At 35.2% G+C, this 11,706-nt stretch overlaps 1 protein-coding gene across 2 annotated transcripts; it reads right to left on the bottom strand.

The window, feature by feature from the left end:
• Nucleotides 1-2,870: 2,870 nt before the first annotated feature.
• On the bottom strand, nucleotides 2,871-11,154 carry GAL (galanin/GMAP prepropeptide). 2 transcript variants are annotated; one of them, XM_010287487.1, is made up of 6 exons: nucleotides 11,074-11,154; nucleotides 10,308-10,362; nucleotides 9,283-9,354; nucleotides 8,804-8,890; nucleotides 5,403-5,480; nucleotides 2,871-2,993 (listed from the first exon to the last, which is right to left on the bottom strand). In XM_010287487.1, the coding sequence occupies exons 1-6, from the start codon at nucleotides 11,152-11,154 to the stop codon at nucleotides 2,941-2,943; spliced, it is 426 nt and encodes a 141-aa protein (XP_010285789.1). In that variant the 3' UTR covers nucleotides 2,871-2,940. The 2 variants fall into 2 exon arrangements, with proteins under 2 accessions (XP_010285789.1, XP_010285790.1); XM_010287488.1 differs by lacking the exon at nucleotides 9,283-9,354.
• Between the last annotated feature and the right edge of the window lie 552 nt (nucleotides 11,155-11,706).

Raw genomic sequence — 11,706 nt, 5'->3', positions numbered from 1 at the left:
CGGTTTAAAAATGTTACTTGACCATTTTATCAGGTAATCATTAAATCCTGTGTTACAAGAAGCGAATTCACTAGGCGCTTTTACCACAACATTTAAGTCAATTTGTGTGTGTGACTTTAGACAGTCTCTCTCTGTATAAAAGTTGTTCCCTGCTGCTGAAGATATTTGTCACTTTTCTCTGTAGCTTTTCTGGTTCTACAGTGCTTTTTTTTTGCAATGAGCTGACCAGAACTGCAGCTGGTATCAAAGTTGGGAATGGTAGCATAACGATACTTTCTGGTTTCGTTTTGACTACTTTCATTGTAACTCCTAACATTCCATTTGCCTTTCTAACTGCTGTTGAGGTTTAAAATGGCATTTTTTAGAGGGCTGTGTACAATGTCTAAGCTTTTTTTCTGGAGATAATTTAGACAATCATTATGTGTACACAAAATTAGAGTTGTTTTTGTCTGTGTATATTACTTTGCTTGCATCAGCATTTAATTTCATCTGCCATTTTATGTCCAGTCATTACGCAAGCCTTCTGTTCATTGCCAGAGTTAAATTTGCATGCTGGGTAATTTCATATCACTGGCAACATTACAGCAAAATTTTACTCATTTTTTCAGACTTTGGCTTTTGTCTTTAGTGCAGATATGTATTTGATCTCATCCTACACAAAAGTGGGATACAATGTATGCAAATGAGCAAACAAATGAAATGAGGAGGAAATGGTTAGGGATTTTTTTAATTTTCTACTGAAACTTGTTATATCTTTTTATTGTCTCTTTGCCCTGTTGAAACTAATTGCTTTCAAATTGTGGTTTAAAGGCTATCTTTTTGTTTGTCTGAGAGGCTGATTATGGTGATGTCATTCCAAATATTTGCAGAATTTAGGTCTTAGATGTAGTTATGTAAGACATGTCTTAAATAAAATGTTAATAAAATAATAATGTTACTGAAATTGATCCAGAAGAATGCCCCTTTATTGGGTTTTGCCCCTTTGTGCAAAGATCTGTAGAGGGTGAAGAAACAGTCTGAAAATTTTACCTCTCTGTATTTTGGAATATTACCAGTATACATTTGAATACAGTAATTATTAAGTGAAAGTATGTGAACTGCTTTTGGTAATTAGATTATAATGATCCTTTGACTTTTGTATAATATATTCATATAGCAGTGCAGCACAATGAGTAAGTACTTGTGGGCCTCCCTGCTTAGACAGTGATGTAAATCTTCCAAGCAACCTGATCCTATGAGTTTTTCAGTGGTGCAAATAATCTCAAAGCTCAGAATTTTAAACAAACATTCTAACTACTCCAACTTTAATGAGCTGACAGTATGCTAATTTAAGTAATAATTGTTTTCTAATTTTATACTCAATTTCTTATACTATTTAAAAAGAAATTCAATGCTGAGACAATGTTCTTTTTATTTGATCATAGATTCAGCTGCTTTGCCACAGAGGACAGCTTTGTATTGAGTTCTGCAAATGGATACTGGTTCTTAGCAGTCAATGAACCAAAGTGAATTAAAAGAATGCCTCTTGATTTTAGTGAGCTCTGCTTCAAGTTTATGATGGAACACATGGACATTACTGGTGAAAATGAGTCTGGAATTACTGAACTATACTAATGTACAGAAGTTAAATTTCACTGTATTCTTTTTCACATTTTTGAAAGCCCATAGATTTACCAAATAATGTTGAACTAGCAACACATATACTAGCAGTGTATACTTTTTTATTACTGTTTAAAGAAAACAACCAAAAAACTCAGTAAAACATTGTCTGAAGGTCTTGCTCAAAAGCTCATTGGGTCTGATAAAAAGTGTACTTTGTACACTTTGGATGAACATCAGACATTGAATCAGAGGCTGAATGATTATCAGAGGAAGAGCACAGGCTGATAGACAAAGTGCGATAACCTTGTGGGTTCAAATGAGACACTAGTGGCTTGGCATCTAGAATGTATTCTGCTATGCTAAAAGTGAAAAACAGAGTGCACAGCAGCATTTTGACAGGGTGATATTTCATTGTACTATGCAGAGAGTGAAAGTTATACAAATCTGAAAAAACCTTTCTAAGATTCAGTATCCTCTCAAACCTTACTTCATTCTTGATATGACATTTATTGTATATGGCTCCAGGTCTGGTCCAGGTACCAAAGCTCTTTCATAGGGATTAAGAATGTATTCAAGCACTTTGCTGGACTCAGACTAAAACATCTCATAAAATATTTTTTTTTAATCTTGGAGTCTTTCATTAAAGACGCTAGATCCGGTATTCTTGACAACATAGGAATAGGAATTCCCCATTTGTATTTGTGTAAACCTATTGCCCATACATAACAGTGAAATTCATATTGCATGAAGGTGTGCTTCAGTCAATGGGCTCGTGTATTACAGGCAATATTATATTTAAAACGAACATGAGTTTACTTCATGTCTATGAAAATATGAACAGGAAGTAAAGCTTCCATGAAGCATAGAAGTACAGGCAGATCTATGACCTAAAAAGAGTCTGTATAGCAGCAGATTGAAGTCACTGTACTTCTTTTTTTCAGTTAGGTGAAATAGCCAATATGTAGTATTTATGTTTACTGTAATTTTGCAGACTATAGATGCAGTGTAAGCTTACAATTTAACCTGGACATTGTATATTATTTATTGTGTGCTGGCATGTGTTTAATTTTAAAATGAAACAATACAGTTGCTCTTTATTTTTATTTTATCATTTACCTACAGAAAAATTTTACCAAGTCAAAACCTTACACTATGGCGTCACAGGAGAGGAAAAAAAAGCAAACAATAAAACCCAAACAAACAAACAAAATAAAGAGGGCAGAATGCTGTTTACCATTTATCAGATTAATGCAAACAGTATTTCTCATCTTCAGATCATTTGGACTTTTTTTAGAATTCAATCTAAATCTACACTACAACAAAATAAAAATGCATCCTTCAAGACTGGTTTGTTTCCTCTGGTGAAGGTAGTTTGTCAAGTGCTCCCATCTCTGCAAAGGGTGGGAAAAAAAAAAGAGAATTAACACATAAGTATGCATAAGTATGCATATTAATCTTAGCAATTCAATAATAAAATCCAATTTCAGTAGTATTTTTTTTTCCTCAACTATAAGAGGCAAATCCTTGAACTTTTCATATTTTAACTTATAAACTATTGTGTTTTTTTCTTTTGAATATTAATATCTTCCTGCTATAATGTCATAGTTTTAGAAAAAGCAGTAACAGAATGACAATTAAATTATATCAATTTTATTATATCCATTGATATTGTTCGATCCCAGCATCTCAAAAGTTTTAATACTATCCAATTATGGCAGCCATCCTACAGCCATATGGGCTACATATGGGAAGCCTTTAAAGCTGGAGGGAACAATTTAAGAGAACGAGCTGAAGGTCACTTTTAGTTATTGCCAAGAAACATCTTGTCAGTTAAAATACTCACTTTATCTTGCAGATTGAAATGTATGTCTAATCTGCATAACCATTCCCTGAATCTGAATTCCATGAGTGGGAGTTTCCCCCTCCCCTCAAAGGAACATACCTAAACCAATATGTTTACTGTAGTAAGATTGCTTCAACATTTTTGCTCAAAACAATTGCTACCATAATAAAGTATGCTTTTCATCTCCTAAATCTACAGTTCTGATTTTATGTAAGAGTTTGTACTAGGTCTTGATGATAAATATTGTTAAGGGATAATATGATAACATTCTGTGTCTTTTGAAACCTGGGAATACAAGAACTATCTCAGGGAAAAGCCATTGTATATGATCTGGAGATTCCTGTTTTTTATGAGGACAGATAATACTACCACCTTTTGTGAATATAGACAGCTGCTTGTCATCACTATCCTAAACAAGGAATTGTTAAATTGTTACTTAGACTTACAATAGAGCATTTTTTGCACATTTGTCCCAGGGAAGAAGTAATTTGTATTTCTATGAGATGCATTTTATTTTCTTGCCCAACTTAGCAGCTCTTAGCCTATTCATCAGAGCGCATGCTTGAGCTCAAAACGTTTCACAGCCTTTCTGGTATATCCAGTTATTGGTTTTACTTCCTAGGCTCACACAGCAGGGTAACGGACTGTTTAGGTGCCCTCCTTCTTCACAGTGGCACAATAAACAAGCTACTACTTTGTCCACGGTAAATATACATGCATATATCTACTTTAAATAAATATTTGAATTATCTCAGGCCCTTAGTAATAACCATAAACAGTTTTTGTTTCAAATGCAGAGTTAATTCAATAAACACTGGGTCGATATTTTCAGTAGTGAGAATTATTTTGCTTGGGTGGATGTAAATAATTTAGAAAGTTATGCCAATGAGGTCTAGAATTTTGTTTCCTAGATATGCAGAAAATGAACAGATCCCTTTAAAGTTTCTTTTAATAATACAATACAAATGTAACACACAGTTCTTTGTTACTATTTCACAGCATATACTTGCCACAAAATTGCTTATAATTTGTTGTATACAAAGGTAAGAATATAGAATTTACAGATTTATTGAATTGTCTGCTTTTTGAGACAGAGGATTCCTCAGTCATTTGCAGTAAAAGTAACTTTTTTCCTTCCTGTTGTTTTCTTTGCAAGTATATGTTTGAAAACAGTCCACAAAATGTTCAAAAAGGGCTGAAAAGGTTTTTAAAAGCTCAGAATTGTTTTTTTAAAAAGCAAAAGTGAAGAGAACTCAGAAGCAGCCCCATTTCTTTTTCACCTAATGCTGTAACAAAGTTACCACTATTATAGGATCAGCTGTAAGCTCAGTTATACAATTCTTGTCACAATTTTGGGACTTCACAGAGTTTTTATTAGTAGCATTTTGAGCTGTTTGCCAACGTTCAGCTTAGTGTTGTTACAGGTCCCTTCCAACCCAAAGATTCTATGATTGTAGAATACATGCAGAACGGGAGAGGTATTTCTTTTCTCATTCACAAGGTTTTCAGAATTTCAATCAACTGCTCTTGACATTAAACTGACACCTTATTTAATTTGTTATTGAATTGTTTTATACTAACTCTCATGTAATCAGACTGTATTTAGTTCATTTGCAACTCTTCTAATAGCTGGGTCCATACAATTTTAGTAGAAGCTGTCATTATTGTCACAGTGCCCAGAGAAATCAAATGGTATTCGAAACCTGCTATGTTGGATATTCACTGGATATTCAATCCTGCAGTTTGGCAGGACTACCCACAGTAGGGTACCCTGTCTGAATCAGGCCTATTCCTAAGTGCACTAAAATGGAATTGACAGTTCCTCCCACCACCAGAGATGCTGTTCAAAGTCTTGCATGGTCAAATCTGCAGCAGACTTATACACTCAAGGATAGTCCTATCTTCTCAGTAAATTTCATACCAGAAAGTATGAAAGATTAAAAAGGTGTTCACTAACCTTTAAGGTGCAAGTATGTCAAAAACTCAATTACTGTGCGCACAACGTTTTCATCAGCAAGTGGTCTTCCAAGATTCCCTGTAAAACAAGTTGGTTATTGCTTAATGTTAACATTGCATAAAGGTCTACTGTATGTGACATTGTGGCTAAGTTTAAGAGTACTCTGAAAAAAAGCTACCCGAAACTTCTTTTTCTTTAAAATCCTTAATGGAAAACCTCATTTCATGGAAGAGCAAAGCCACTTTAAGGTAGATAACTGCAAATCTCAGAATCAAATTTGCCCAGTTTTGCATGCTGGTTGCTGTTGCTGCATACGAGCTGCTTTGAAACCTTAATGGTCATGAATGGCCTTTAAGGCCTTATGAGTCTGTTGCAGAAAAGAGTTATCCTCTGTTCTCAACTGTCCCTTTTGTGTCCACTAGTCTGAGATTGAAAGGAAAGGTAAAGTTAGCAAAAAAATTCACAAGCTTTGCAAAACAGTTAAAATTTCTTCATGTAGTCTGACTTTGTTCCAAATAAGTCACTCAAGTGATATAGATGTGATTTGTAGCCTAAAAGCTAGGCTTGGGACTTTAATAAAAGCTCAGAAGGATATGGTTTTGCATAGGTATCTAATACAATATACTCCTCTTTAATCTTGTTGAAGTAGGCCTTTTAATGCTTTTTAAATGGCCCAATTTATCAAGCTCTCTAAGACCTTGTTATTGTACTTTGGGAGGAAGAGAAGAATGCTTTCTCTGTCTATTAAAAAAAAAAAGAAAAAAAAGCAAGATGTCTTCCCTTTTTCATCAACAGGATGGAGAAGTGTTGAATGTTAGAGAACAAATGGTAGATAATTTCCCTAAGATTTTTAGTTCTTTGCATACAGGACAGATGGGTACCATTATCTGACTGACAGTCCATTATTACATCACTGAAAATACCATACTTTGATGTTATCATAGGGGATGTGTTTAATCTGTCTAAAAGACTGACTTTGCAGTGGGTGAATGTTGAGGGAGTTCTTCCATGATGGAAGAGAAGATTTAGGCCTCTAGTGACATACAAGTCAGAAGGCAGACTGAGCTCTGTAGCACAGATAAAAAATATTGATGGGGAGTTATAAGGGACACAGTAGTTTCTGGTATATAGAGAGTCAGCATTTAAGAAATTTGCATCTAAAAGTCTTGTCTCCCAGTCTTTCAACTGACACAAGGACGTTGTTATTATTTACATTAATAGTACTTGTATTATTTGAAGTTTTCCTTAATTTAATCTTTATTACCACATAACCTGTTATGGATTTTTGTTACGATTATTCATTCTTATATTAGTAATTTGACCCAGATTTTGTTACCAATGTGATTACCAGTTGAATAAATGTTTTTCTTTAGCAACTTGAGCTTGTTGTACATGTGTATTTCTATATACTGTGTTATAGACCTTAATTCTGTATAGCAAATTACTTGCAGACTCTAGTAAAGAAACAGTTATGCTCTCAGAATTTAAGGATTTTCCTAATTGTGCTCCTAGATTTATTTTTTTTTCTCCTCTCCTTGACCTAGTGCTCTGTAGCTAATACAACTTACAAGTTCTTCTAGGTTATCTGGAGAGCTTGTGAATTTTGCAGCACTCCTTCAAGAAGAGAAAGCAGTCTTCTGCATGAATTCTTTTACAGCAATAATGTGTATGTATATTGCCATTTTAAGATACTTCTGTAAATAAATCAGCAGAGTTTAACTAAAAAGAAATCCTTCATTTTCAATTAAAATAAGAATTCTAACTACTCTTTTTTTTTAATATTCAGGTCTCCTTTGGATAGGAACTCTATAATAAACTTCAGCTTCAAAAAAATTTTTTTTTTTTTTATGAGAATAGAGCATCTAAAGTGATGTTTGTAAGAGCGGCAGTTACATAATTTTCAAGTCTCATCCAGACAAGTTTGGTTGGATTTACTTGTAATTGTGGAGGTACAGCCATACGTAGCAAAAGAACTCCATAACTCTTAAAGATTATATTTCTGTAATGGAGCTGGTAGCATATCCACAAATGGCAAGATGTTGCAATGCAAGCTGCATTGTTAGATTACATATGCCTTTCTTTCACGTTGTTTCTGACTGGCAAAATATTATTTTTACACCAGTGTTTGAGGAAGTAGGTTCTTGTTTTCTTTTTTCCTCTCCTTAAAAACAAAGCAAGCACCAAGCCAACCAACAACCACCCCACCCCCCAACCCAGAAAACACCACACACACACACAAAATCCCACTATGTAACTGTGTACCAGAACTAAACTAGGAATTCTGAGAGTGTAATAATTCTGAGAATGTAACAGCTAAGAAATGTATTAATGTTACTCTCCTATTTACAAATTACTTACATCCATGAAATTGTAATTAAGCACACTTCCTTTATTTATGAACGTATTTTGTGTTAGCTACATTTGCTTTGTGCTGGGTGGATTTAAAATAACCTGCAAGAGCTCTGGGGCTGGGACTGCGTCTAGTACTCAAGTAAGTACTGATTTCTTTGGTTGCAATGAGAAACAGATCACTCACTCTGATTGTCTAAAGATGATATTCATCCCAGCTCACTTTAGAATTCTGCAGCAGGTTTAGTTTCTCCTCAGGAGAGACGAGGTATTTCTAGAAATTCCTAGATCTTATCCTGAAGTAGTGTTCAAAATAAATCCTAAAAGTGCCAACTTCTCTTCATAAAGGGAGTCTAGACATATTGTAGAGTCTCAGCTTTGGGTGATGACTACAGAACATGGCTGCATCCTTTTCATTGCCATTTACTAAATTCTGATACATGCAGCTTTGAAACAGTGTTGACTTGACTTTGTTTTTGACCAGGTTCTCAATCTTTTAATGAAGATAATCCATTTTGTTTAAATATAGGAAATATTGTGAGACTTAAAAAAAAAAAAAGAAGATTCCATGTTAATTAGTGAAGGCTCTTGCAACAGGAACAGTGCCATACAGTTCTAAGGTCTGGTTTCACCTCTGGACTATCAGAATAAAAAAAAAAATTTTTTTGCCAGTTTCTATAGCTTTCTCTGCTGAAAGAATCCTTTATGACATCACTTTTTGCTGAAAAAAAATTAACTCGAGTGACATTTGAAACATTTATAGAAACACATGAAAAGAAAAAAATAGGTTTATTCAAAGTAATATGATCTATTATACATTAAAAGCAACATAATTATGGTTTATTTCCCTAGGCATCAAGATGTTTTAAACTATGACCATGTGCAAAGAGCATACTGTATGGCCATTTTTCATTTTTTTTCCTTTCATATGTTTATTAGGATTTTTGTTAAAGTGCAGGAACTGCCTAGGTAGGTAGTTAACTCAATAACAGTAAATTAATTACCAAGTATAAAAAACAAGTCAACAATACTGGCTTTCTAAATTTCATTACCTTCTTTAATATCCTCATCAGGCTGTATTTCACGTTTACCAGTGAAACCATGTTTCTCATTAAAAGATCTGTGGTTATCTACTGCATCTGATAAATAAATTAAAAATCAGAAAAGTTAATTGATTTCACAATCTTTGCCATAGTGCTTGCTTTTCATGGATTTAAGAGAAAAGATCATGACAGGCATTTTTGATACAGAAAATGACAAAGCAGCAGTTAATGTGTCACTAAATAAAATAACCTTTCTTCTGAATTTGTGCTTATGATTTATATAATTTACAGACCTAGTCCTCTACTACATAGTTGCTGAGGCTATTACTGAATTCGGAGGACGTTGTAAAGAAAATGTAAGTTTGTACATTCACATGTCATTTGGCAAGTTGTTTTTGCTACTCTATTTTTAGAAAATATTGCCAATGAGTTTGCTTAAAAGAAAACTGCAGATAGTTTTTGAAGGTTATTCATGTAAACTATCTTACATGCCCCTGGTGCCTCTTCTCTCCCCCTTGCAATAGGCATTTCCTTTATCAGTAAAAGCTGATCAATACGACCTGCAACAAAGGATGATTCCTATTATCCAGTCTTAGATAAATGGCACTTTGACAAGTACATTTCCCCCACAGTATCTTTTCCAATTCAGTTAGATCTGCTTTAGGGCAAATATACTTCCAGACATTTACAGAACCAGTTAATACATTTAAGATGCACTATTTTTTTTTTTTTTAAGGTATCCTAAGGTTATTTAAAATTAAGAGAATCATATCTGTAGTATTTGATTTATCATGTATTACTGAGACTGAAAAAATATAGGAACATTGATAATGATTGTTATTACATTAACAAGAAATAATGGCAAAAGGGCAGATATTTAAGACTGCACTTAACTTTTCTTATAATCTACATTTGTGATTCTCCATCTCTATAAACCATTGTGTTCCCATATTTTAAACACCTTGTACATTAAATCTTTTTCACATAGTGAAGTGTTAATATTTACAGTCAAGGGTTTGCATGTTTGCTTAAATTGTAAAAAAAAAAAGTAATATAAGGCAGCAAATCAATTTTCAAATAGATTTAAAGGTGAAATCTGAAATACATTGAGAAGTGCCAAAACATCACATTTTGTCATTCTTCCTTTGACATCTAAGATGCTACAAGATCTTGTAACACTTCTGGGTGGGTGGTGGTGGTGAGTATTTGTCATACAAAAATTACAGTTCAGATACACAAAGCATGACCAGATGTGCTTCTGGATATAAAGCCACACAGCACAATTCTGCTTTAGAAAAGAACAGTTATTGCCTAAGACAACTCAATTCTATATTAGGCATGTAACAAATATCTAAACAAGTATTCTCACATATGAGTTTTTTCAGTCTTGCAGGTTTAGACAAAATTGTCTTCATCAGAAAAGCAAATAGCACATTATAGCAAACTGGTTTACAAGACAAAAAAAAAAACTTCCGCATTTTGAAATAATACGAAAAAAAAGTGCTTGACTTACGTGGACCAAGTAGGTAACCAGCACTATTCAAAGTCCAGCCCCTTTTTTCTCTGGCCTTAAAGAAAAAATGCAAGTATGTTATTGCATGAATTACACTGTGCCTTCTGAAGGTAAAGCAAACAGCACCCATATGGACATTCTCGTAGGAGAAAATGTCTTCTGAAGGCTTGCAACCAAGAAATATTGTAAAAAAGTCAATAGTATTGAAGCAAATATTAATGGTGAACTGTTCCCCCCTCCCCATCTAAGTCAAGAGCTTTGCAATTGACATCCATACGATGTGAAATCTTCACACCAAGTGAAACTAAAAAAAAAAAAACACACCACACCAAAACACAAATCACACTTTGGAGACAGAAATTTTTACTTTATACTCCAACTTTACATTACCATCTGATAATCACTTTAACAAAAAGCAGTGTTTTCTTTTAATTGTTTGGATTTACATGACAGCCTCTTTATAAAAAAGTCCGTATATACACCACTTTTCCCAAGTGAGGTGGGACATCCATTCAATTTTGGTCTATAAACTAGACACTCTTTTTTCCCTTTAGTCATATTATTTGTTACAAGGGAGCTAATATTCAGAAACCTCAAATTCTTAACTAAAAGCCTGTTTACTGCCCAAAAAGGTTGGGTGCTACATATTGTCCAACCACTATATCTGAATACAGTGTATACCACTGCAATGTTTACTGTTCTTTGCCAGGTCAGACATGGATGGTGCCCAATGGATAGGACTTCTAACAGTGAAATTAATACTTACTGAAAAAACCAGTCCAAATGTTTCTGACAGGGTGGCACAAAAGATTAAGGACAGAAGCAGGAAACTAGTGCACCTCTGCATCTGGAAAGAAACCGTACTAGGGTAAATGCTCCGGGTTATCACTTCTTCCAGTTACAGAGCCCCCAGGGCATGTGAGCAATCTCGGTCGCATGTGGGCATCCCACAAGAACCTTCTTCCCATGGGGTACCGGCTTGGCACCCAAATTCCCACTGGGAGAGAGGCCGAGAGGTGAGGAGTACCTTGAGCTGGGGTGTGACGGCCTCTCCCTCGCAGCGTTTCACCCGGTGCTGGAGGCAGAGCGGCTTGTCCCACGGCTGCAGTCCTGCCGGCGAGCAGTCACTGCATGGCCACGGTGCGCGGGTGCGGCCCTGCACGCCCACCCTCTGTTCCCTCTGCTCTTTATGGGCTGCTGCACGACCGCGCGGGAGCGAGGGGGGAGGAGGGGAGCCGAGAGCCGCCCACCCCTCTCTCCTCCGCCTCCCCTGGGTCACTTCCCCCTCGCCAACTCACTGCATTAGGAAGGGCAAAAATTATAGCAATTCAATTAGAAGTATTTGGAAGCACGATGCAGGCTACAGGGAGGTAAGAGCCCCGGCAATTACCTCTGATTA

This window comes from Phaethon lepturus, unplaced genomic scaffold (genome assembly GCF_000687285.1).
Source record: "Phaethon lepturus isolate BGI_N335 unplaced genomic scaffold, ASM68728v1 scaffold44535, whole genome shotgun sequence".
Taxonomy (NCBI): Eukaryota; Metazoa; Chordata; class Aves; order Phaethontiformes; family Phaethontidae; genus Phaethon; species Phaethon lepturus.
Note: the sequence above shows the minus strand (reverse complement) of the source record. Positions and strands in the feature narration are given on the sequence as shown.

What these genes read in the sequence shown, in the direction of transcription:
- GAL (XM_010287487.1), bottom strand. Translation starts at nt 11,154, where the DNA reads ATGCAGAGGTGCACTAGTTTCCTGCTTCTGTCCTTAATCTTTTGTGCC. An exon ending in CATTTGGACTGGTTTTTTCA is followed by an intron (nt 10,363 to 11,073) that starts GTAAGTATTAAT and finishes TTTTTCTTTAAG; the next exon opens with GCCAGAGAAAAAAGGGGCTG. An exon ending in TGGTTACCTACTTGGTCCAC is followed by an intron (nt 9,355 to 10,307) that starts GTAAGTCAAGCA and finishes CCTTTGTTGCAG; the next exon opens with GTCGTATTGATCAGCTTTTA.